Consider the following 27,265-nt stretch of genomic DNA (forward strand, 5'->3'; position numbering starts at 1 on the left):
ATTCCATTGCAATACTGATAATATGACTTATGCTTGTCCCTCTCAAATTGCAGTATAAATTCAATCATATTATGATCACTGCCTCCTAAGGGTTCCTTTACATTAAGCTCCCTAATAAGTTCAAAACACCCAATCTAAGATAGCCTTTCCCCGAGCTGACTCAAGCACAAGCTGCTCTAAAAAGCCATCTCGTAGGCATTCAACAATTTCCCTCTCTTGTGATCCAACACCAACCTGATTTTCCCAATCCCCCTTGCATATTGAAATCCCCCATTAAAATTCTGTCATTACCTTTATTACACTCCTTTTACATGCCTTTTAATGTCTTTTTTACCCTTGCAGTTTATTAACTCCACTGGCAAAGATTTGACATTCTCTGGCCCTATGTCACCTCTTTCTAAAGATGTAATTCCATCTGTTACCAATACAGCCATACCACTGCCTTTGCCTTAGTGCCTGTCCTTTCGATACAAAGTATATTCCTTGATGTTAAGCTCCCAACTATGACCTTATTTCAGCTACGACTCAGTGATGCCCACAATGTCATACCGACCAAACTCTAATTGTGCCACGAGTTTGTCCACCTTATGCTGAATGCTACAGTGCCTTCAGTCCTATATTCTTCGCTCTTTTGAATTTTGCCTCTGTGGTATAATTTAACGCTTTGCTCTATCTGCTGTTGTACCCAATCATTGGCTTGTACTTCCTTTCATTCATATTACATATTACATCATCTACTTGTTAACCTGCTGGCTCATCCTCTGCTCTATCATACTGGTTCCCATCCCCTTGCCATATTAATTTAAACCACTCTTAACAGCTCTAGTAAAGCTGCCCACAAGAATATTGGTCCCCCTCGGTCCCCTTTGTACAGCTCACATCGAGTTGCCTTTGGTCTCCCGCATTTCCTCCGTCCTTCAGTGGTCCAATGAAGTGCTACCTTGATGATGGAGTTGGCAACTCTTCTCATCGTGTGCCCAATCCGTCTCCAATGTTTCCTCATGATGATTATGGCCATGTCCTCTTGGTGACAATGAAGGAGTAGGGCATGATCGGAGATCTTTCTTGGTCAGAAAATACGGAGGATCTTCTGGAGGCTCATGGTGTGGAATGACAACAACTTAGCAAGGTCGTTCTTTGTCGTGAGCCAGCATTCTGACCTGTGTGGACTGAACATAGCTCTGGTACAGCTTCACAAAAGGCATAATGATTGGTAGGTTAGTTGGCCAGTGTAAATTGCCTTTAGTGTGTAAGAGAGTGGAAGAATCTGGGGAGTTTAGCGACAATGTAGGACAAATAGAAAATGGAAAGAAATGTAGGGTTAATGTAAATGGGTGATTGCCAGTGCAGAGTCCATGAATCTTTCTGTGATTCTAAGATTCTATGAGATCTAATTGTAAAAACAGATTTTGTTTAAAACATAATCACTAAGACTGTAGTGGGGGGAGGGGGATAATTTAACTTGGAGCTTGCTTCCTGTAGGAAACTGTTCTACTGATTAAAATTTACACCTATTATTATAGCTGACCCTGTCTATTTATATCATGATTTTTAATTGCTGTTTTTTCCCCATACTTAATAAAGGTCTTCAGTAATTTCTTGGTGATGGATACTGGGCCAATTAGTTTATAATTTCTGCTTTCCCTCTTACTCCATTCATTAAAAAAAACAGTTTTATATTTACTTTGTTTCAATCCAGTCCAGAGCTTTCAGATCATCTCAACCAACGATTCCACCATTTGCAGTCATCCCTTTTAGTAACCGAGAATGGGAGCTCAGATCAAGTGAGTTTTACAAGTTTTATTTCCATTAATTTCCTCATTATTCTATGTTTACTAATAAAGCACCTTACTTAAGAGATTTAAAGTTGGAAGTTTAAAATGGGACAGAGTTCTTTCAAGTACTGATACGTCGATTGAGATTCACAATGATATAAAATGGTTGAGTTTAATGAAATTACTATTTCTGGTAATGAGCACCTTTCATAAATGAATTTTGTAGTGATAGATGACTATTTAAAATGATATTGGCTTGGAAATGCAGTGTCCATACTTTTTATATTTGAAATCCTTCTCTATCTCATAATGGTGCACGCAATGCTCGTATATATTTATTATTTTAAGGATTAGACAGTAGGGAATCTTAAAAATAATTTAAATTATATAATACTTTATTTAAATTGATCTTCTGCACAATTTTCAGGACTGTATTTTTCAATTGCCTACATATTTTTGCATATCCCTTTGGCTGTTTTCTATCTTGATTAAAACATACGACAAGATATTACTAATAAGATAACATCAGTTATTATTACACCAGACAAAAGAAAATAATTCTTAATTAAGTATCCAACTTGCTCAATCTGTCCAGGCATCTGAGTCTTGCTGAATTCTCAGAAATAGAATGTAATTACAACACAAAAGAAGAAAAAAATGTATAGTGCCAGATGGAACAAAAAAGAAACCTTTGACTTCAAGCAGAGATCCTAACTATAGTCTTCAGTGCAACAACACAATAATCAGTAAAATTAGTGCAAGTTCAGACAGGTTTTGCTCCTATGTTGCTTTACCAGAACAGCAATGGAATGTATAATCCTGCCAGTCTGGTTCCTTTAAACAATTATTTCAAATAAATTGCAGAAGCGCAATTATTTTTCTGGGCTCTATTCAATAATAAACACTAAATTTTAAATTATCCAGTCAAAAAAGCATTCAAAGCATATGAATGAACCCAGTTCTGTATATAGAGATGTGTACATTATCAGTCCTCCATTGGTGAGAAAATAGAAACTAATGGGCCTGTTTCTGAGTCAGGTGTCTGTGGGTTCAAGTCATACTACAGCAATTCAAAAATAAAATGCTATAGAATGTTCAGGAAGTCCTCCACGGTCAGAGATTCTATTATTGGACTGAAACAATAAACCAAACCACATTATGTCTTCTCAAGTAACTGAAAGAGTTTGTTCACATTATCTCTGAACATCCCTAGTATCCTTCACCAACTTCATTATACAAAAAGAATTAGCTTTTTATGTAACACGCATAAAAGTTGCTGGTGAACGCAGCAGGCCAGGCAGCATCTCTAGGAAGAGGTACAGTCGACGTTTTGGGCCGAGACCCTTCGTCAGAACTAACGAGGGGTCTCGGCCCAAAAAGTCGACTGTACCTTTTCCTAGAGATGCTGCCTGGCCTGCTGCGTTCACCAGCAACTTTTATGTGTGTTGCTTGAAATTCCAGCATCTGCAGATTTCCTCGTGTTAGCTTTTTATGTAACTTTTTATATGAAAATTGATTACCATGGTTCCTACATAAGACCTCAAAGGCACTTCATTAGCTGTAAACAATTTTTGGGTGATCCTGAAGTCATCCAAAGCACTCTTCCTTTCAGATATAAAAACATTCAGCATCAATATTTACAGTCTGATCCAGATGATGAAGCATACAAGTTTGCTCATTAATTTCTCTGACACAAACCCAATCACAGCTGCTATCTGTCTTATCTTTGCTTAAGGATTGAACCAGTCAGGATTCCAGATCCATCTCATACCAGCTGGTAACTACTGTTTGATAGATAGGTTGGCAATGTTTTCACAATTTTGTTTTGCAGTACATTTGAGACACATTGCTTTTCAAGTTTTTCTTTCAGGCATCAAAAAAATAAACTCAAGTTTCAATCCCTAAGGTAAATGAATAACAGTTTCAAATTTCTTCTGTGTGCTTTTGAATCATGTCTGTGCAGCTTTAGTTCTTGTCTTACATCCAAATTTGATTATGAAGTTTATTGTGATTAAACTTGTCACTTGCATGCCTGTACCATCCACAACTTGATTACATTTTTAAAGTATGAGATTTTTCACAAATAATTTATATTAAATTTTTAAAAATCGATAGAAATCATGTTGCCAGAATGGAATTAACCAATAGATTTGTTTTACACATTGAAAGATAATTTGCATGCTATATAAATGAAATTTCTTCTTACTAAGTAATTTTATTAATTTCAAGATGATGCATGGAGTTACAAAGCATGGAAACTGGCCATTTGGCCCACCAAATCCATTCTGATCGCTGGACACCCGTCTGTATTAATCCTATCATGAAGGATGTAGCTCCTAGCCTTTTCTGCCTAAGTAATTCAAGTGGTCATCTAAACACTTCAAATGCTGTCATTGACTTTGCTTCCAGTGTTTTTTCAAGCAGTGTATTCCAGTTACTCACCATCCACAGAACATTTCCCCCAGAGCCCCTCTCAACCTCCTATCCCTTACTCTAGATGTCCTCTGATTGATCTACCTCTGTGACAGGGAAAACCTTCTCTCAATCTACTTTAACAATACCTCTCATACTTTTATATACCTCAATTGTGAACCCTCTTATTGTCCTCCATTCCAGGGAAAACAGACCTAGCCTCACGAGTCTCTCCTTGTAACTAAAACATCCCAAGCAACGTCCTGCATTCTCTTCAGTGTTGTCACATCATGTGGTAACTGGAAGAACATGTAGTATTCCAACTAATGTTTCGTAAAGTTGGAGAATAATCTCCTTGTTGCTCTATTCAATGTTTGAACTAAAGAAGCCCATACTTCATATGTTTTCTTAACCATGTTATATCCCCATGCTACCATCTTCAACAAACTTTGGGCCATCTGGGATATTCAAAGGATCTCTATTCCTCAATACCCCAGAGAAATATATCATTCCTAGTATATATCCTACTCTTGTTTGTACTCCCAAAATGTGTCACCTCCTATTGCCTGGATTAAACTCCATCTGCAGTTTCCCAGTCCAGTTAACCCTATAGTCTAAGGCTATCATTCACACTCCACCAGTCTTTGTGTTATCTGCAAATTTCCTTATGCTCCCACATCCATATCCAAATTGTTCATGTGTATTAGAATCAGCAAGAGCCCAGCACCAATCCTGTTGGAACGCCACTAGTCACAGGCATCCAATAACAAATCTAGCCTTCTACCATCACCCCTCTATCATCTAATTTGAACATAGAACACTACACCAGAGTACAGGCCCTTTGGCCCATGATGTTCTGCCAATCTTTTAAGCTACTCTATGATCAATCTAACCCTTCCATCCTACCTATCCCTCCATTTTTCTATCATCCATATGCCTATCTTAGAGTTTCTTAAATGCCCCAAATGTATCTGCCTCTTCCACCACCTCTGGCAGGGCATTCCATACACTAACCACTCTCTGTGTAAAGAAACTTACCTCTGATATCCCCCCCACTATTTTCCTCCAATCACCTTAAAATTATGTCCCCTGGTATCCAACTTGGAATGAAGTCTCTAGCTGTCCATTTGATCTTTTCCTCTTATAAATTGCTCACCTCTATCACATCACGCCTGACCCTCTTTCACTCCAAAAAGAAAAGCCCTATCTCACTCAACCTGTCCTCATAAGACATGCTTTCTAATCCAGGCAGCATCTGGTAAATCTCTCTGCGCCCTCTCTATAGCTTCTGCATCCTTCCTATAATGAAGTGACTAGAACTTGCCTTTGCTTCGAATTGCCTTTGATCCCATAGCCCTGGACCTTTTGGACCAACAATACACCAGGAAATGAATCGATGCTGCAAATCTGTTTTTATAGCCATTCATATTTTAAAAAAAATTAAAAGGCAGCCAATGGGTCAGGAAAATACACTGGTCTACTCTCAAAGGGCCCTGTCCTTACTGATTACTGCTGCTTCTTGTTCAGCAGTCCCTCAAGATGAAGGATGACTTACTTTCATTTTGGGTTCTAAAGTGTCAAATGAAACCAGGGCAGGAACTGCAGATTTCTCCACAGATGGGGTGGGAGGAGATGGGTGACAGGGTGGGAAAACAGGTAGTTGGTGAAATAATGAGCTCCTTCCTTATGCAGGGCTTCAATACACCATTGATCAAGTCAAGCCAAGTTTATTGTCATTTAACTATATACATGTATATAACGTATATAACCATATAATGTATATAGAAACAAAACAACATTTCTCCAAACCAGGGTGGTAAAGCACAGGAGTACACATAACAGACATAACAAGATAACTTATGAAGGTAAGGATAAAATCTACAAATGAATCACACATAAATAACAAACTAACGTGCAAAAATTAAATATTGTAAGGTTCGGAACAGACTAACCAATGGCACTTTTAAGGCAAAATGGTAGGGAGTTCAGAAGCCTTATGGCCTGAGGAAAGAAACTGTTTCCCATCCTGACCGTTCTTGATTTTATGCATTGGAGTCTTCTATCTGATGGTCAAAAGTCAAAGAGGATGCTGGATAGATGGGTGGGTGGGATCCTTAATAATACTGAGGGCCCTGCATATGCAACGCTCCTGATAAATGTCCCCGATGGATGTTAGGGAGACCCCGATGATCCTCTCAGCTGTTCTTACAGTCAATACCAATACTCAATACAAGCTACTCAGTACCATCTGCAACATTCCTCCTTCACTTTGAGTGGTCCTGGACTAGAGGTTCCTCAAAATCATTGGGAATGTTACATTTCTCCAAGGAATTGGGGATTACCCCTGAGTCATCAGGCTCTCGAACCAGAGGGAATAACTTTACGCGCCCCATTACTGAACTGTTCCCACACCTATGGACACACGTTCAAGGACTCTTCATCTCATGTTCTTGATAATTATTGTTTGATTATTTATTTATTTACTTATTTACTTTTTGTATTTGCACAGTTTGTTGGGGTTTTTTTGCATATTGGTTGTTGTCTGTCCTGCTGGGTGCAGTCTTTCATTGATTCTATTGTGTTTCCTGTACTTACTATGATTGCCCAAAAGAAAATGAATCCCAGGGTTGTATATGGTGACATATATGTCTTTGATAATAACTTCACTTTAAACTTTGAACTTCTGAAACTGTTAATCTTTTTTTCCCCTGCCCTCCTGGGACAGCTTGGAGTTGGCTACCGGTTTTGGGAGCTAGTGTCCAGCGTGCAAGTGGCATGATCGTCCCAAAATCATGCAGAAGGCCAAATTTAACTAGTTCTTTCCCACAGGGGATAGTGGAGAAGGCAATGATGCTGGTTTCCTTATCCTTGCGATGAATTCACTTGGAGTATGCAGAAGCAGTTTTGATGGTGATCTTAAATGCCTTGAGATGCTTTACAGTGCAAAAGATGTGTTGAATTGGTATATGTATTTAACTTTGAATGAGACATAAAACATATCGCAAAATTAAGCATGCTAGATTAGATGGCAGTAGAAAATACCATAGCACTATTTCTTTCAAAAGATCAGGGAATCTCGCTAATGCTTCAATCAGTATTCATAATATAAAGTGATGCTTCTTTTGTATGTATTATCCTACAAAGGTATATGCTGGTAAAATATTGCTTCCTTTCCTTTTACATCCCCAAAAAGATTTAAGCCCATTTAGCAACTGGAGTACCGAGGCCACGCAGAGCCTGCAGGGAGTTGTAGTCCGTACGAGTCAGAGCTCCAGGTTAAATCCGGGTACGTGGAGAAATTCAAAACCCCATCTCCCAGGGGGCTGTGCGGTGTCTTCCTTTGGCTTTGACGATGTTGCGGATGGCTCCGGACATTTTCCTGTGGATCGCATAATCTAAAGGCGGATTTTAGACAGCGCTTTGCAATGATGTCAGGGTGTGCAACTCGCCACTGACATTGTGTTTATTACATCCCTTTGCCACCGGGTTACAGTGTAGAAGCTGTACTCGGTCATTATCCCGTGTTCCGTCCCGGAGTCCTGTACGGGCCTACTTTGTTTATAAGTCGTTTGTTTGCTTTTCATTTAAAGTCAAGTTTTGGGAGGGGAAATAAACTCGAAGTTTGGACACCCATCGTCTGCAAAATATGGCGGATACCAAATCCATTTACGAGAGAAGATTTGAAGCTGCTGTCAGTGTTATTCAGAGTTTGCCTAAAAACGGTGAAAACATTTTTCTTCCTTCATGTAGTCAAGGGGAATGTGGGGATTTAACATTGCGTTAACGCAGTTCTGTGACAGCTGGATCTAGTTATCATCTCACACACAGGTTTTAGGATATTTTTGTTTCCTTTCCAGTAACCCTCATTATCTCTTCTGTTACCTGAAGTTATCAAATGAACCTTGAGTTGCGGTGTTTAAAATTGAATATGGCTTGTCCTGTCCTCTAGCTGGATGTGTCGATCATGCAAAATCGTCACATGGGAAACTGACAGAAAAGGGTAATTCACTCACAGCTGCCGTCATTGTGACTAATGTTTCTTATTGTAGGCTTGGCAACACTACATCTCAAATTTGAAATTATTTCTAATATGTTTGGGACATCTTTTGGTGATAAATTATTCTCTTCTGTGTACATATTGGGAAAACAAACAAAGCACCAGAAAAAGTGCAAAACATTGCGATTAGGACATAAGAATTAGAACAAAGTGATGGAGTTTTAAGTCATTTCCCCTTAAAGTTCATTGAAAGTTTGATGAAATATACGATGTGAGGGACCCTCGAATACAAGAATCCAGAATATATGATAATAAATATTATAAATTAAAGGTGAATGTTGTCAGAATGTAGAACTCTTGAATAATTGCTCTGTAGAGTCAAGATGCATTTAAGGGAAGTTAGATAGTATTCAAGATTGCTTAATATCATTTTCAACACAGGAACGTAAAGGAGACAAAATCATTATTACTCTGGATCTGTTGCAGCCCAAAAAAAATAAGATAAAGGAAGATAATTTTAAAAACATATAAGTACATAAATAAATATAATACATAAATACATGAGATAGCTTATATACGCTAAATGAATATCCATAAAGTGACGTTAGGCACAGGGTGGGGGTCTGCAGGGGTGGGTTAGTAGGTGGAGGTCTTGATCAGCCTTACTGCTTGGGAACAGGGACTTTTTGAGTCTGGTGGTCCTGGTGTGGATGCTCTGGTGCCTCCTCCCGGATGGGAGTGGGACAACCAGTCTATGAATAGGGTGGGTGAGATCCTTCATGATGTTACTGGCTCTTTCCCGGCACCTTTCTGTCCTTGATGGCTGGTAGGCTGGTGCCAGTGAATTGTTGGGCAGTGTTGACTACCCACTGTAGAGGCTGCTGTCTGCCACAAAGCAGTTCCTGTTCAGTGCGGTTAGTGTGTTCTGTACAGTAGTTCTGTAGAATGATGTGAGTATAGATGTGCATATGTTATTCTAATCTGTGTTCATTGCTGGCAATGTAGAAGTTAGCTCCTATAGATTACAAAATGCTGGCATAGTATTTATATTACAGAGTTATAAAGGCTTTTTGGAAATGTAAAAATAATGTCCATTCCTGCAGTAACACACATAAAAGTTGCTGGTGAACACAGGCCAGGCAGCATTGACTGTATCTCTTCCTATAGATGCTGCCTGGCCTGCTGCGTTCACCAACAACTTTTATGTGTGTTGCTTGAAATTCCAGCATCTGCCGATTTTCTCGTGTTTCCATTCCTGTAGTATCCTGCTTGTATAATGCTATACTTTTTGTCAGAGGAAGCTTGTCAAATGATTTGGCAGGATATAGACTAGTTAGAAATGTAGGCAACAAAATAGAGCTTAATCTAGACAAGTGTGAGTGTTGTACTTTGGGAGGTCAAATGGAAGAGGGAAGTATACAATAAATGGTGAGACTTTGGGGAACAATGATGTAAGAGGGATTGTGGGGTCCAAGTCCATAGCTCAATGAAAGCAGCAATGCAAGCGGGAAGAGTGGTAAAGAAGGCATGCATACTAACATTTGTCCATCGAGGTGTGTGGGTGTGTAAAAGTCAGAAAGTCATGTTGCAGATGTATAAAACTTTGGTTAGGCCACATTTAGAATATTGAGTGCAGATATATTCAGGACATATACTGCTGGAAGATGATCACCTCAGTGAAACATACATCTTGGTCTGCCCAAACTTATTACTCTTCCAGTAAAACGAGATATTTGTAAGGGAGTTTTGCAGACTGGCACATTCCAGATTTCAGATGTACATGCCAAGAGATGCACCTAATCTTGGTGTAATCAGTGCAAGGGTTCTGCGTTGAAGGACTGCAGTCTAAATTCCTTCTGCCAGTAGATATTGAAGGGTTTGAGCCCTGTGTCAAAGCCTCTCAAATACTTGAAATTCGTATTGTCCCAGGGTGTCACAAACGGTGCTCTGTATATAACGTGCTAATGCTATGTATATATTTAGACCCATAACACTATCAATGTATAGACTAAATGACTCTATGAATGTAAAGAAAGCCATGCACTTTATTTATTGCATGTATTTTATACATTTTATTTTTTGAAATAAAATTTTAGTTTTGAAATAAAATACAGACAAGAGAGCTGAACCTTCATGCAGCAATTAAACTTGCTTTAACCACTACCTGCAGTCTCCTTGAGCACAGAGGAAAATAGTTGTGGTTAATGGAGAACATTAGACGATGAGTTTCTTTGCAGTGCAGGTAGGAAAGAAGGACGTAAGGGTCTGCAGGTTAAGCAAAGTAGGCAAAGAATATCAGGTGGAAGATTGTCATAAATATGTGAAGTTACCCATGTTGGCAGGAAAAATAAAAAATATTGTGTAATTGGAGAGAAACTACAAAATGATGCTGTACAGAGGAATTTATGTGTCTGTGCATCCAATGCAAAGTTAATATTTAGACCTGTGTTTATTGCATCTGAGAATAAGGAGAATTTTTGTTATTTATTTATTTTATCAAGAAGAATTTGGCAGACAAGGTGAGCATTTTTTATTCATCCCTATTTGGCTTTGAAGGTAGTGGCCACCTTGAATTGCTGTGGTCTTTTTAGTGTAGGTACATCCATGATGCTGTTGGACAAGAGGTTCCAAGATCTGTTCCCGGGAAACAGTAATGTATTTCCGATTCTATGTGCTAGTATTTGCCTCGGCCTTCCCAGTTTGGAAGTGGAAGTTGCTAGTTTGGGAGATGCTGTTGGAGTAACTTGAGCGAGTGATTGTAGTGATACTGTAGAAGGGCACACAGTGGCAGAGGCTACGAGCATTTTGCGTGGTAGATGAGGTGAAAGTTAAGTGGGCTGTCTTTTTCTAGATGATATTAAATGCTTGATTTTGCTGAGATTGTGTCATTCTACTTCTGAAAAGTTTTGTAGAAAGTGAAAAGGCTTTGAGTGTTCAAGTGAAAGTCTCATGAAATCTAGAATTCTGAGAGGGCTTGATGAGCAAAGCTGAGAGGATTTTTTTTTCTGAAGGTGAAATTTAGAGTATGGCTTGCAGAATAAGGGATAATTCCTCTTAAGATAAAGTTATGCAGAAATTTCAGAGGGCTGTGAATTTTTGGAACTCTGGCCGCAAAGATCATTGGGGGTTGCTAATGAGTAAGTTCAAAGATGAGATAAGTCGACATTTGAACTACTGAAGATTAACTATACAGTAGTTGGGCGACGGGTAGGAGAATGGACCAGAGGGATTGATCTTATTGAATTCAGTTTGCTGCTCTAGTTCTTATGAACTTCGCCCCAGCCCAGCCACATTGAAGAGGGTTGTTTGCTGTCGATTGCAATATTCAAATCCACAGCTGCAGCCTTAAGCTCTCATACTGCTCACTATCAGCATATTGTTACAGTTTGTGCAATTGCAATATGTACTATGACAAATTGCCAAGTCCTGACCGCAGTTCCCAAGTTGGTGCCCTTTGATAACAGTCACCACCTGCAAGTTACCCATGGAGTCGCTCAGCATTATTATTGGGAAATAATTTGACAATTATTCATTGGGTCAAAATCCTTAGAGGCCTTTACCTAACTTTAGTGTAGTTGCACCTTAAATTAATGGTCTACACAGTATTTCAGAAGGTGGTTCATCATCACCGTGCAGTGAGTAATTAGGAATGAGCACTAAACACATATCTTTCCAGCAACCATACCCCCAACCAGCCTATCCAAACATCTTGTTAATTAAAAACTCACATTGCTGGATGCATTCAATGCTCTGACTTGCTGAGTATCTTTTACAGTTTTCTCCATTTATTTTCAATTCTAGCTTCTACATATTTAAAAAAAACTATATATCTTGAAAATTAATTTCAAGATGTTGTTACAGCAAAGTAACTTGGGTGGTAAAATTTGGGCAGCAATATTTTTGAGTTTCATTGTCATGAAATCCAGAAACATATATGTATAAGATTTTTAATTGTGATTTAACCTGTATTAGGTAATGTTTCAATGGATAGCAAAAAGCGATAACCTCAAGTAGACTGAACATTCAAAAAACATTTTTCCTGCTCTCTATTTAATGGACAATGGATGGAAGTGTCTTTGCACGTGCTTTCTGAGCAAGAGTAGTCAAGGGAGACATCTGATGGTCTGTGTTACAAAATATTACTTTACGAATCAAAAAAATCATCTATTAAGCCCAGATTCCCAGTTAGCTGCATATGACTGATTTATGGGTCACACATGAATTAATGTCTGTTTACTAGAAACAGCTGATGTACCAATTAGATTAGGCAGCTGATGACCATTATAATCTGTTGTTACTTAAGTTTGTTGATAGCTTTCTTGCAGTTTTCCATTTGTAATATAAGTTGAAATGTTTTATTAAATAGGTTCATTCCAACCATCAAATGAGCTTATGCTGAAGTTCTACAGTTATTACAAGCAAGCAACCTTGGGGCCCTGCAACACCAGTAGGCCTGGGTTCTGGGATCCAATTGGCAAGTACAAATGGTAATGATATTTGATATACTGGCTTAATTTATCAAATGCATAATATTGTCTTCAATGTCATTTTGCATTCTCTTGTGTCAATCTGTGTGTGACTTTCCTAGCATCGGATAACAATCCAAAAATTTGAGAAGAGGCTTTTAAATTGGAGCACATTCTGAATGTAATTCCATCTGCGTCTTATGCTACCTGTTCTTCAGTTTGTTTGGATGTGGCCGTTGTTGTGGAAAAAGTATACTAAATCAGCTTGGGTATGACGTCACTCCAAAAATCCTAGATGTTATTTGACCATGAGATGCAGGAGCAGAATTAGGCTATTGGGTCCATTGAGTCTGCTCCACTGTTCAGTTATTGCTGATTTTTTTATTAACCCTATTCTCCTGCCCTCTGTAACCATTAACCCCTTTACCAATCAAGAACCTATTAATCTCTGCTTTAAATGCACGAGTGACTTGGACAATTTAAGCGCGGAATCAGATTTAATATAAATTTGGGTGTGGCTGCTCCACTCTGCATTGAACTAAGGGTCCATGGACAAACTACTTTTGTGAGCTTCAGTTCAGAATGCTATTTGATTGTGTTTGTTGCTTGCATGATTGGTTTTTTTTTTCCTCTGCACATTGGGTGTTTGACGGTCTTTTTTTAAAATAAGTTCTTATTGGGTTTCTTTGTTTCATGGCTGCCTGTTAGGAGATGAATCTCAATAGTCTGATAATGTACTTTGAACTTTTGAGCTTTGAGAAAGTGCCTTAAGAGGGGGTGTTAAGCTCAACACAAACTATTTTATTATTTTTGCTATAATTCTATTGTTTCATTTGATGATAAAGAAGCATATTAAAATATAACAGTGAGTTTAGTTTGGAGATCACATTCAAACCAGATAGGTGCAAGGATTCAAAATCTGTTTCCCTTGGTTAAATAGATTTTCTATCAAAAAGTGGCTAAGTGAATTCATCTTAATGTAATGGGAATAACTCACATCAGCTGTTTGGATCCTGATGAGTTCTTTTAGTGACAGTATTACTTACTGCTTAAGTTCAGAAGTTCTGAATCAGCGAAAAGTTTAAAAAAATGTACCAAATTAATGACGAATATAACCGTAGATTTTACGTTTCCATATTCTGCCATACACAGACAAGGGACCACCTCTTCCAACATTTAGTAAGTGTTGAAGAATTACTGGATAATGTCAGGTTTTAATTTCAGCTATGTTGATTATATGCTTTCCTTTTCCTTGCCCACCAAGCAAAATTTTTCCAAAATCTTACCATCCTGTTGATCTGAATCTACATTTTCTCTCCAGTCTTTTTCCCTGTTTCATTTTGTGCCTTTTTAAGTTCCTCCTTTAGCCATGTTGTCAGTAAGCCTCTTTGCTACACTATCTGGTCTTCAGCTGGTCTTCACTGTAGCACTAAAGCAGGGTCTTTGGCCCATCTAGTCTATGCCAAACTGTTCTTTTGCCTGGTCTCATCAATTCTCACCTGGAGCATAGCCCTCTATACCCCTCCTATCCTTGTACAGTATTTATCCAAACTTTATCAAATATTGCAATAGAACCTGCATCCACCATTTCTGCTCACAGCTTGTTCCACACTCTCACTACTCATTGAGTGAAGAAGTAATTAAGTTCATAGTGGTTGCCTCATTAGCAACGGTGATCAGTTGGCAAGCAGAAAGGGGGTAGAGTGGCTCGTGGACTGGTGCGAACACAATAACTAGAGTCTCAATGTGGACAAGACTAAATAGATGGTTGTGAACTTCAGGAAGGTGCAGGTTGACCACTACCTCACTACATTCTTATTTATTTTTTGTACTACTTATTTAATTTAACTATTTAATATATGTACTTACTGTAATCCACATTTTTTAAAAAAATTCTCTATTATTATGTATTGCATTGTACTGCTGCTGCAAAGTTAAACTTCACAACATAATGTTGCTGATATTAAACCTGATTCTGATTCTTGAGGATGCTGCAATGGATTGTGTAGACTGCTGAGAGAATCGTCATGGTCACCTCCCTTCACCCGTCCAAGACGTATACCAGAAGGGCTGTGTTTGCCACGGCCTCAGCATTATCAAGGACCCCTCCCAACCATCCCACAATCACTTTGACCTCCTACCGTTAGACGGAAAGTACTGTAGTATAAGAACAAAGACTGTTAGGCTGGGTAACAACTTCTTCCCCCAGGCTGTGAGACTTCTGAACACCCTGTTACCACCCAGTATGAATCATTTATGGCAGCGCCATTATCAGTAATAGTGATGTATATTTAACTACATGTCATATGCGTTTGATGTCATCTTGTATATCTGCAGAATACTTATCTGTTAATATTTTATTGGCTGTATGTGATGTATGTATTGCATTGTGAATCTTGGTCGTTGAGGAACTTTGTTTCATTTAGCTGCATACGTGTATATGGGTGAATGATAATGAACTTGAAGCTCCACCTCATGTTCCCCTTAAATATTTCACCTTTTATCCTTGACCCATGACCTCTAGTTATAGTCTCACCCAACCTCAGTGGGAAAGGCCGGCTTGCATTTACCCTATCTATACCACCCATCATTTTACATAGAGGTGTACAAGATGATGAGGGGCATTAATCGTGTGGATAGCCAGAGGCTTTTCCCCAGGGCTGAAATGGCTGACACGAGGGGCATAGTTTTAAGGTGCTTGGAAATAAGTACCGAAGGGGTATCAGGGGCAAGTTTTTCACACAGAGAGTGGTGGGTGCGTGGAATGCACTGCCAGCTGTGGTGGTGGAAGCAGATACAATAGGGTCTTTTAAGAGCCTCTTAGATAGGTACATGGAGCTTAGAAAAATAGAGGACTATGTGCTAGGGAAATCCTAGGCAGTCTCTAGAGTAGGTTACATGATCGGCACAACATTGTGGGCCGAAGGGCCTGTAATGTGCTGTAAATTTCAGTGTTCTATGATCTGTGTTCTATATCTCTATCAAATCAATCCTCATTTTCCTACGCTTCAGGGAATAAAGTCCTAACCTTTTTAAGCTTTCCCTGTAACTATGGTCTTCAAGTCCTGGCAAAAACCTTGTAAATTTTCTCTGCTCTTTCAATCTTATTACATCTTTCCTGTTAGTAGGTGACCAAAACCGCAGACAATGTTCCAAACTTGGCCTCTCTGAAGTCTTGTACAACTTCAACATAACATCCCAACCTCAGGGTTCAATGCTCTGAATTATGACAGCCATGCCAAAAGCTCCCTTTATGACCCTTATCTACAGTAGCTGTGATGCCAGTTTCAAGGAATTATGTGTCTATATTTCAAGATCTAACAGGCAATTCTCTTGTTTCAAGTGCAGTCCCTCTTTTTCAAAAAATGTTTTTATTATTCTGCAAGTTGACCAGCATAAATGAAAAAGAAATGGAGCAGACGCATTTGGTTGGAAACCCTACATCAGAACTGGTTAATTGAGGAGCAGTGTTTTATTGCAGAAATCAGGAGGATGAAGAGAACATAGGGAGTATGTATAACAGGACGCATACAAAGTTGTTAAAGTACCAATTACTTTAAAAATGGCGGTTAGAGACATGGGGAGAAATGGAAATAAATTGGGGAAGAAAGATTACAGCTACATCTATGAACAAGGGAGTGGTTTCCTCAACTCCCAGTATTCACTACAGTTGTGTTGGTGGCCGTATATACATCTTCTCTGCTAATGCTGACCAAGCACTGTGTGAGCTCTACAGCACCATCAGTGACTTTCAAACTAAACACCGTAATGCTATCTTCATTATCGCAGGTGATTTTATTGATGCAAACTTAAAGACAGGCCTGTGTAAATTCCACCAGCATGTTGATTTTGCTACCAGGAGTGAAAATACACAAGACCTGATTTCTATTAACATACCATACCAGTCCCTCGACACCACATTGGACCCTTAAGGCTGATTTATACTTGTGCGTACTAGCTTGCGCTGTAGCCTACGCAAGTGGGCTACGCCTTTGTGAGCATTTATACTTGTGCACTGGTGTGTCTGCGTCTCTCTGCAATTCACCTCCAAAACGCTAGTTGGCGGTGGGGTTTCTATGCCACTGTGTTAAGTTTCTTTGTGTTGAAAATCAAACTTCAAACAATGGCGACTGAAACTGAAAGAGGGTGAGTTTTGTGTGCTTGTCCGACCACTGAGAGACATGGAAGAGGAAAAGCATTTCAAATATTTTTGGATGTCGGCAGGTAGGTTTGACGATTTGGTTCATCCTCTCCAACCATTTATTTCGCATCAGTGTACGCACAGTATACTCAGAGACTGGCAATCACCATTCGAGTTTTAGCTTCAGGTGGAAGTCAACAGGTTGTAACAGCTGGCTACAAACTGGCGTCAAGCACAGGGTCCTCCATAATTTCGGAGGTCTGTAAAGCTTTATGGAAAACATTGCAGCCAGAGTTCCTTCCCTGCCCTTCAGTCGCCCAATGGCAAGCTATTGCAGCGTAGGAGGAAATGCGATGCTACCAAGTGGACCAATCACAGTTGTTGCAGTCTGCGACGCGTAGTTACATTTTGGGAAAGGTGCGCGTTAGGCTACGGCATAGGGTTCAATGTAAATACAGCGTAGGGTTCGCGGCTACGCCGTACCTATGGTGTACATTTGACGCACAAGTATAAATCAGCCTTTACTTGTAATGTTAAGTCTAGCATAGAAACCACTGATCAAACGGGTCAAACCAGTTGTAAAGGTGGTGAAAACCTGTTGAGAGGGTGCCATCTCTGCACTGCAGGACTGCTTTGACAATACTAACTGGAGAATGTTCAGGGAGGCTGTGACCTATGGCAACCATGTCAATGTTGAGGAACATGTGGATTCTGTGACCAGCTACATAGAGGAGTCCATCGAAGATGTTACCATCACGAAACACATCTGGGTGAGGACAAATTAGAAGCCATGGCTTACCACAGAGATTTGTGCATGGCTGAGGGATTGTGATCCTGCCTTTAGATCTGGGATGCAACGCTCTCAGGGAAGCAAGAACTGTGCTTTCCAGCTCCATCGGGTAGGTGAATTAGCAGCATCTTCAGAGAGCTTACAGACAGTTCTGCGGTATCAGAGATACGAGGCGCATGTGGCAGGGAATTCAGAGGATTACAGACTACAAATCTACCCTGCACGTCAGTGACCAGGATGCTTCATTCCCTGAGAGGCTGAATGTCTTCTACGCCTGGTTTGATGTGCAGAACAAAGTGCTGGTGAGGAAGGCAACACCCCCCCCTCCCCCCGCAGGGGAGCAGACATTCCATCTGGCTGAAGCCGAGGTGAGGAAGACCCTGGCCACACACAAAGCCGTGGGGCCTGATAGTATACCAGGTCAGGTTCTTAAAACTACACAGTCCAGCTGATGTTTATATTCAACATCTCTCTGAAACAATCCATTGTTCCCTCGGTTTTCAAGGCAGCAACCATCATTCCAGTCCCAAAGAGGACAACAGTAACTTACCTAAATGACTATTGTCCAGTGGCATTAACATCAACCATTATGAACTGCTTTGAGCGGCTGGTCATGGAGCACATTAAGGCCTTACTTCCGGATACAGTGGATCCTTTTCTGTTGGATTATCACTCACATTGGTCCACTGACAATGCAATGGCCTCTGCTCTCCACTCTGTCCTGTCCCACCTGGAAAATGGGTCTCATGTGCCAGACTGCTGTGTGGGCAGCAACATCTCTTGTCCCATTACATTGAGCACTGGTGCTCTCCAAGGCTGTGTGCTCAGCCTGCTGCTGTTCACACTGCTGACACATGCCTGTGTCACAGGATCCAGCTCAGACCATGTTATCAAGTTTGCAGATGACACAACAGTGGATGGCTTCATCGGTAACGCTGACGAGTTGGAGTACAGAGAGCAAATGGACTGGCTGGTGGATTGACGTGAGAAGAACAACCTGAACCTGAACCTGAACATGGGGCAGACCGAGGAAATCATCGTGGACTTCAGGAAGGTGTGGATGAACCATCCTCTTCTGAAAATACATGGCTCCTCTGTAGGGAGAGTTAAGTGCACCAAGTTCCTCGGAGTTCACATCATGATGACCTCACCTGATCCCTTAATATCACCTCGCTGAAGAAGAAGGCACAGCAGCGCCTCCACTTCCTAAGAAGCCTGAGGCAAGCAAGTCTCCCTACTGCCATCTTATTTGTGTTTTGCTGGAGCCCTATTCAGAGTGTCCTGGCAAGTTGCATCGCCGTCTGGTACGAGAGCAGCCGAGCATCGGACCAGAAATCCCTACAAAGGCCTGTGAAAACAGCTGAGAGGATCACGGGGGTCTCCGGACCATCCATTGGGGTCATTTATTAGGAGCACTGCATATGCAGAACCCTCAGTATTGTTAAGGATCCCACCCATCCATCCATCCAGCATCCTCCTTGACTTTCTACCATCAGGCAGGTGACTCCGTTGCATAAAAACAAGAATGGTCAGGATGAAAATCAGTTTCTTCCCTTAGGCCATTAGGCTTCTGAACTCCCTGCCACATCATATTCGAAGTGTCACTGGTTAATCTGTTCTGTACCTTACAGTATTTAATTTATGCACTTTAATTTGTTATTTATGCATGATTCATCTGTAGATTTTATTCTTTCCTTCCTAAGTTATTGTGTATTATGTGTACTACTGTGCCTTACACCCTGGTTTAGAGAAGCATTGTCTTGTTTCTATATATATTATATGATTATATATGTTATATACATGTATATAGTTTAATGACAATAAACTTGACTTGTGCTAAGTAGATGTTCGTAGGCCTGCAGGCATTGCGACTGTGTTTATCTTAATTGGAATGATGTAGGAGGCTGAAGACAGAGTTCAGGGCAAGAGTGGGATGATGAATTAAAGTGATTTCTGTTCTGGAAAGCTCTCTCCCAATTTGTGTTTAGTTTAACTCCCTTCTCATGGCACTTCCAAATACAACTGTGAGAGATGCAATATCTGCATTCTACTTTCAGCCAGGGCCCAAATGTCTTTTCAGGTAAAGCACTTGTACTGCTTCCAATTTAGTGCATATGGCACTCAGAACATAGTTTCTTTTACAGATTGGTTAACAACTTTACAGAATGCTTCCATTTTGTCTGCAAGTTTGACCCTGATCTTCCAGTTGCCTGTGCTTGACTTCCATGATCAGGACCCATTTTGAGCTCTGTGTCTTCCTTGTCTATATTTCTACAATAATGCCCAATAGGATAGCACCCCATGTCTGGATATATTGCAGACCACAATAATTATTTCAAGTTTCCCCCGCCATCCGAAGGTAGAGCGTTCCTATGAAACGGTTCGTAAGCGGAAATGTTGTAAAGCGAAGAAGCAATTACCATTTATTTATATGGGAAAATTTTGTGAGCGTTCGCAGACCCAAAAATAACCTACCAAATCATGCCAAATAACACACAAAACCTGAAATAACAGTAACATATAGTAAAAGCAGGAATGAAGCAGGAATGATATGATAAATACACAGCCTATATAAAGTCAAAATACTTTTCTGCAATCATTTCTGAACTGTTCTCCGTAGCAAAAATCTCACGCAAGCGCCGTCGGCAGAAAATCTCACGCAAACGCTGTTGGCAAGAACACTCTCCCCAGTAACCTTTAAGCTATGAAGCTGCCAAATCATACCAAATAATACGTAAAAATACAAAGCCTATATAAAGTAGAAATAATGTATGTACAGTGTAGTATCACTTACCGGAATCGGGACAGCGCCGAGCACACAGATGATGGTGTGTTAGACTGAGTAGTCGCAGGTTGGGTGGTGCAGTGGCCCCTACTCTCCAGGCCGCCGAGCGATACATTGCCGTGAAGCATGCAGGAATGCAGCAGTAGCCGGGAGGTACACAGCACAACTTTAAGAAAAAAGCCGAAATAAACAAGCTAATTAATTAGGTGCTGCCGGACACGTAATTGTTGGCTCAGATCAGTGCCGATTTCCGATTGCGTCATCTCTGATCTGGTCCGACAATTACATGTCAGCGGCACCTAATTAATTAGCATGTTTATTTCAGCTTTATTCTTAAAGATGTGCTGTGTGCCTCCCGACTACTGCTGCATTCTCCGCGAATCTGTACAGTATCTGTCCGTGGCCTGGGGGCTGGGGTGGTGGGACTCTGGGGTGTCATCTCATCGTCTGTTTCCATTAGAGCAGGAAGCTCATCTTCTGCTATCTCTGCCTGCCTCAATGTCAAAGGTCGAGGTTCGTCGTCTGTTGTGGCTGATGTGGAAGGCTTGCTTGACTGCTGAGCCTCGCGCATTTTTCTATCACGCAGTTCTTTAATAAGGACTAAAACCATCCTGCAAATATCTCCTAAACCGATGTACCCTTTCAAAATTAAGGTCGTACTTTATCATTGCTCATTCGGTTTCGATTGTTATCCTTTTTTCTTCCAATTGCATCAGCTCTTCATTTATCAGTTCTTGGTCATGGGATGCCAAAACCTCTTCAACATCATGTTTGTCAGCTTCCACAAGCCAAACTCACTTTGTCCTTCCTTCGTCCACCACGATTGAAATGCTTAACTATGTCTAGTTTTACCGTAAGGGTAACACCCTTACGAGCTCTTTCAGGCTTTCCCAATACCATAGAACTCATCTTGCAAACGGCTGCTCACAGGCACTTGTTAAAGCAAAGCCGTTCCGAATCTGGGGGAGAGTGGCTGCTCGGGGCGCGCTCTGCCTTTTATCGCGCGCTGAATTTTTTTTTGCAACAGTGAAAACACCTTCTGAAAACAAAAATAGGGTACTAATGTAGGTCTTTCGTAACAGTGAGGTTTCGTAAAGCGAACGTTCGAAAAACGGGGGACACCTGTATTGAGGTATATCCAGGCCTGCATTTGGTACATATATCTCTATTCCTGCTTGTTTATATATCTGTCTTGGTGCTTGAGTGGACTTAGCCAAGCACAATGACAGGTTGGGAATAGAGGTATATGATGTTGCTCTTGTTTCTGCTTCTACCGCCCTGACTGGCAGCATGTTCCACCCACCTACCTGTGTGTTTTTTTCAACAAAAACTGCCTCGCACATCTCCTTTAAACCTATACCTTTAGTATTTGACATTTCCATCCTGGGAAAAATTATTCTCATTTTCTACCCCACTCGGAATTATATATACTTCTCTCATGTGGCTCCCTGAACCTTTGAAGCTGCAGAAAAAAAACTAACCAAGGTTGCCTCTCATTAAAGTCAATCCACTCCAATCTGGGCGATTCTCTTCTGCATCCTCTCCAAAGCTTTCACGTCCTTCCTATAATGTGGTGACCAGAACTGCACATAGTATCCTAACCAAAATTTTATTCCCAGCTTTTATGTTCCATGTCCCAACTGCTTAAAGTAAGTGCACCTTCATTGCCACTGTGTCTACTTGGTGACGCCACTTTCAGGGAGTAATGGACTTGCATCCATGATCCCTCTATGTCAGTGCTCCTCAGGATCCTGCTATTTACTGTTTCATTTAACCTCCCATATTTGGATTAAGTTCTATAATTTCTCTGCCTAAATTTCCAGCTAATCTGTATCTATTAACCACCTTCCTCATTAACACAATTTTCATATCATGTGCAAACTTATTATTCAGCCCACCTTCATTTTCATCCAAATATGTATCTAGGTTCCAGCACTGATCCTCACAAAACACCATTGGTCTTAAATCTCTGGTCAGAAAAACATGACTCCCTGTCATCCTTGACCAAGCAATCTTATATCTAATTTTCCACCTCACCGTGAATGTGACTTGATCTTCTGGGCCAGCCTATTATGAGGGACCTTGTCAAACACTTTATTACAGTCCATTTCATCAGATGATTTCATCACCACCTCAAAAAAAAAACTCATTTTGTGCAATAGGACACTACTCTCCCAGCACAATACTGATGTAAGGCTCAGTCACCTATGATTTTCTGGATTATGCCTATTGCCTTTCTTAAACAAAGGAACGACATTGGCTGTTCTTGAGTCTTCTGGGACCTCACCTGTGACTAAAGAAGATATACAGGTTTCTTTAGCAATCTTCTCCTTAATATCCTGAGATCCCATTAGGCCACTTTAATTAATTTTTCAAGAGACCCAACAATATCTCCTACCTGGCCTAAAATATCAACATGCCCCTTCCTTATCTCACCATCATCTATGTCTTCCTTGATGAATACCAATCTAAAGTACTTACTAAGGACCTCTGCCACTTCCTCTCACTACAGGTGTCCCCCGCTTTTCGAACGTTCGCTTTACGACACCTCACTGTTACCGAAAGAACTACATTAGTTAGTTACCTGTTTTTGCTAACAGAAGGTGTTTTCACTGTTACGAAAAAAGACAGCGCGCGAAAAAGGCAGCACGTGGCCCGAGCAGCCAAGCTCCTCCCCCAGAACCGCATTCTAGCCGGCATTGCTTAAACATGTGCCTGTGAGTATCTGTGCTTTATGTCAATTTATTTTGAGCATCCGTTAGCAAGATGAGTTCTAAGGTATTGGAAAAGCCTAAAAGAGCTCGTAAAGGTATTACACCTAGCGTAAAACTAGACATAATTAAGCATTTGGATCGTGGTGAACGAAGTAAGGACAAAGTGAGTTTGGCTTGTGGAAGTTGACGAAGATGATGTTGAAGAGGTTTTGGCATCCCATGACCAAGAACTGATAGATGAAGAGCGATGCAATTGGAAGAGGAAAGAATAACAATCGAAACTGAATGCAGTAGCGAACGGACCGAAAGTGAAGTCGTCCAGGAACTGAATGTGAAGCAACTGCGTGAGATTTTTGCTGCAATGACAAAGTACGATTTTAATTTTGAAAGGGTACGTCGGTTTAGGGCATATTTGCAAGATGGTTTGAGTGCTTACAAAGAACTGTATGATAGAAAAATGCGCGAGGCTAAGCAGTCAAGCAAGCCTTCCACATCAGCCACAGCAGACACCGAACCTCAAGCTTTGACACTGAGGCAGATAGACGTAGAAAAAGATGACCTGCCTGTCCTGATCGATGAGATGGCACCCCAGTGTCCCACCACCCCAACATCCGGGCCGCAGACCGATACATTGCCGCAGAGAATGCAGCGGTAGCCGGGACGCACCCAACACATCTTTAAGAAAAAACCTGAAGTAAACAAGCTAATTAATTAGGTGCCGCCCAGCACGTACATGTCGGCCCAGATCAGAGGCGGTTGCCGATTGAGTTGCCTCTGATCTGGGCCGACATTTATGTGCTGGGCGGCAGCTAATTAATTAGCTTGTTTATTTCGACTTATTTCTTAAAGATGTGCTGGGTGCGTCCCGGCTACCACTGCACCAGTGCATGCTTCGCGGATCGGTATCGGTTCGCTGCCTGGAGGGTGGGGGCCACTGCAGCACCCCAACCTCCGACGACTCAGCCTAACACACCATCATCAGTGTACTCGGCACTGTTTTCCGGATTCTGGTAAGTGATACTACACTGTACATACATTATTTCTACTTTATATAGGCTGTGTATTTTTATGTGTTATTTGGTATGATTTGGCAGCTTCATAGCTTAAAGGTTACTGGAGAGAGTGTTTCTGCTGACAGCGCTTGCGTAAGATTTTCGCTATGGTGAACAGTGTGGCAATGATTGTGGAAAAGTATTTCTACTTTACATAGGCTGTGTATTTATCATATCACTCATGCTTTTACTATATGTTACTGTTATTTTAGGTTTTATGTGTTATTTGGCATGATTTGGTAGGCTATTTTTTGGGTCTGCGAATGCTCACAAATTTTTCCCATATAAATAAATGGTAATTGCTTCTTCACTTTACGACATTCCGGCTTATAAACCATTTCATAGGAACGCTGTACCTTCGGATGGCGGGGGAAACCTGTATATGCATAAATTGCTTCCTTTGTCCTTACACAGACTTGCCCTTGCCCTAACTACTTTCTTGCTTCGAATTTTTACGTAAAATGTCTTGGGATTCTCCTTAGTCTACTTGCCAAGAACATTTCATGGGTTTGTTTAGCTCTCTTGATTCCCTGTTTAAATTATTTCCTGATTTCTTTATATTCCTCAATCCTTGCCCAATTTAATTTCCTGCTTTATTTTTAACTATATTTTTAATATCTCTTGTTAGTCAAGTTTTTCAAATGTTATCATTCTTATCTGTCCTCCTTACATGAACATGCTGGTCCTCATCTCTAATCAATTAACTTTTAAAATACTCCCAAATTTTAAATGTGGGTTTATGCCCAAACAGTCACTCCTAATCTGCTTTCTCCAGATCTTGCCTAATGCTGTTATAGTTAGCCTTCCACTAATTTGGACGTATTGTCCATGCAATAGTGTTATCCATAACCATTTTAAAATTTTTGGAATTCTGGTCACCTTTCTCAAAATAGTACCAATACAAACTTGTATTGCCTGGCCAAAATCATACCTCAGTATAACACAAAATACTCTGGGGTCAAAGCAACACGCACAACACGCTGTAGGAACTCAGCAGGTCGGGCAGCATCCTTGGACATGATCAGTCAATATTTCAGGCTGGAACCCTTCGTCAGGACTGAAGAGGGAAGGGGCAGAGGCCCTATAAAGAAGGTGGGGGGAGGGTGGGAATGAGAAGGCTGGTAGCTTCCAGATGAAAAACCAGTAAGGGGAAAGACAAAGGGGTGGGGGAGGGGAAGCAGGGAGGGGATAGGGCAAGGTGAAGAAGGAATAGGGGAAAGCACAATGGGTAGTAGAAGGAGGCAGAACCATGAGGAAGGTGATAGGCTCCGCTGCATCTGCTCCCAGGATGAGGCTTTCCATTCCAGGACATCTCAAATGTCCTCTTTCTTTAAGGATCGTGGTTTCCCTTCTACTGTCATCAATGATGTCCTCACCCGCATCTCCTCCATTTCCCGCACTTCGGCCCTCACCCCATCCTCCCACCACCACAACAGGGATAGAGTTCCCCTTGTCCTCACCTACCACACCACCAGCCTCTGGATCCAGCACATTATCCTCTACAACTTCCGCCACCTTCAACAGGACCCCACCACTAAACACATCTTTCCCTCTCCACCCCTCTCCGCTTTCTGCAGGGATCGGTCCTTCCACGACTTGCTGATCCACACGTCCCTCCCTATGGATCTCCCACCCGGCACTTATCCCTGTAAGCGTAAGTGCTACACCTGTCCCTACACCTCCTTGCCACCACTCAGGGCCCCAAACAGTCCTTCCAGGTGAGGCAACACTGCACTTGTGAGTCTGTTGGGGTCATCTATTGCATCCAGTGCTCCCGGTGCGGCCTCCCCTACATCAGTGAAACCCGACGCAGATTGGGGAACCGTTTCGTCGAACACCTCCGCTCCGTCCGCCACAACAGACAGAATCTCCCGGTTGCCACCCACTTCAACTCTGCTTCACATTCCCATTCGGATATGTCCATACATGGCCTCCTCTACTGCCATGATGAGGCTAAACTCAGGTTGGAGGAGCAACACCTCATATACTGTCTAGGTAGTCTCCAGCCCCTTGGTATGAACATAGAATTCTCCAACTTCCGGTAATTCCCTCCCCCTCCCTTCCCCCATCCCTATTTCACTCTGCCCCCTCCCCCAGCTGCCTATCACCTCCCTCATGGTTCCGCCTCCTTCTACTACCGATTGTGTTTTCCCCTATTCCTTCTTCAACTTTCCTGCCTATCACTTCCCTGCTTCCCCTCCCCCACCCCTTTATCTTTCCCCTTTTTTTAGATTATGAAGACACGCAGTCCTCTTTTATTGTCATTTAGTAATGCATGCATTAAGATTGATACAATATTTCCTCCAGTGTGATATCACAAAACACAGGACAGACCAAGACTGAAAAAAAACTAACAAAACCATGTAATTATGACATATAGTTACAACAGTGTAACAACACCATAACTTGATGAAGACGTCCATGAGCACAGAAAAAGTTCGAAGTCTCTCTTACTGGTTTTTCACCTGGAACCTACCAGCCTTCTCCTTCCTACCCTCCCCCCACCTTCTTTATAGGGCCTCTGCCCCTTCCCTCTTCAGTCCTGAGGAAGGGTTCTGGCCCAAACCGTTGACTGATCATTTCCACGGATGCTGCCTGACTTGCTGAGTTCCTCCAGCATGTTGTGAGTGTACCTCAGTATAAGGTCCCTTCCCTATGACTATCTACATCTGGTAAAATGGTGGTGCATTTGGTTACAGCAGCCTCTCCAGGTCCATCAAAAGGTCCAGATGTTTGTCTTAAATGTGTTTTCTTGTGACTGCAAGACCCTGATGGACATCAGTAATGCAAAATACTATAAGTCTGGTTCAAGGGTGAGACCGATAGTGGGGGAGCTGTGTGGTCTCAGTGGCTGCTTGAACCTAGCGCTCATGTTGTGGCTGTTTTGTTCAGCTGCATAGACGTGTATGATTGAAGGGCAATTGAACTTGAACTACATGTTGTTTCTAAAAACCCCCTTCAATGCACCTAACAAGTTTTATCTCATATAAGCCTGAGTCAATATTGGGAAAGTTAATAATCCTTACAGTTTTAACCTTTCTCCTTGATCTGCCAACATATATATTTGTCTATCTTTAGTTGGCTTTTAGGAAACCTATTGTATAACCTCATCAAAGTGATTGCACCTTTCTTA

At 41.2% G+C, this 27,265-nt stretch overlaps 1 protein-coding gene across 1 annotated transcript in view; it reads left to right on the forward strand.

The window, feature by feature from the left end:
• The first annotated feature begins 7,509 nt into the window (after window positions 1-7,509).
• Window positions 7,510-27,265, forward strand: part of acbd5a (acyl-CoA binding domain containing 5a) — a 73,608-nt gene continuing 53,852 nt past the window's right edge. The window contains exons 1-2 of the mRNA XM_072253874.1: window positions 7,510-7,909; window positions 12,551-12,671. Coding sequence (XP_072109975.1) covers window positions 7,834-7,909; window positions 12,551-12,671 — 197 coding nt within the window. The 5' untranslated portion in view covers window positions 7,510-7,833. The remainder of the gene's footprint in view (window positions 7,910-12,550; window positions 12,672-27,265) is intronic.

The sequence above is a fragment of the Mobula birostris genome, chromosome 3 (genome assembly GCF_030028105.1).
Source record: "Mobula birostris isolate sMobBir1 chromosome 3, sMobBir1.hap1, whole genome shotgun sequence".
Classification (NCBI taxonomy): domain Eukaryota; kingdom Metazoa; phylum Chordata; class Chondrichthyes; order Myliobatiformes; family Myliobatidae; genus Mobula; species Mobula birostris.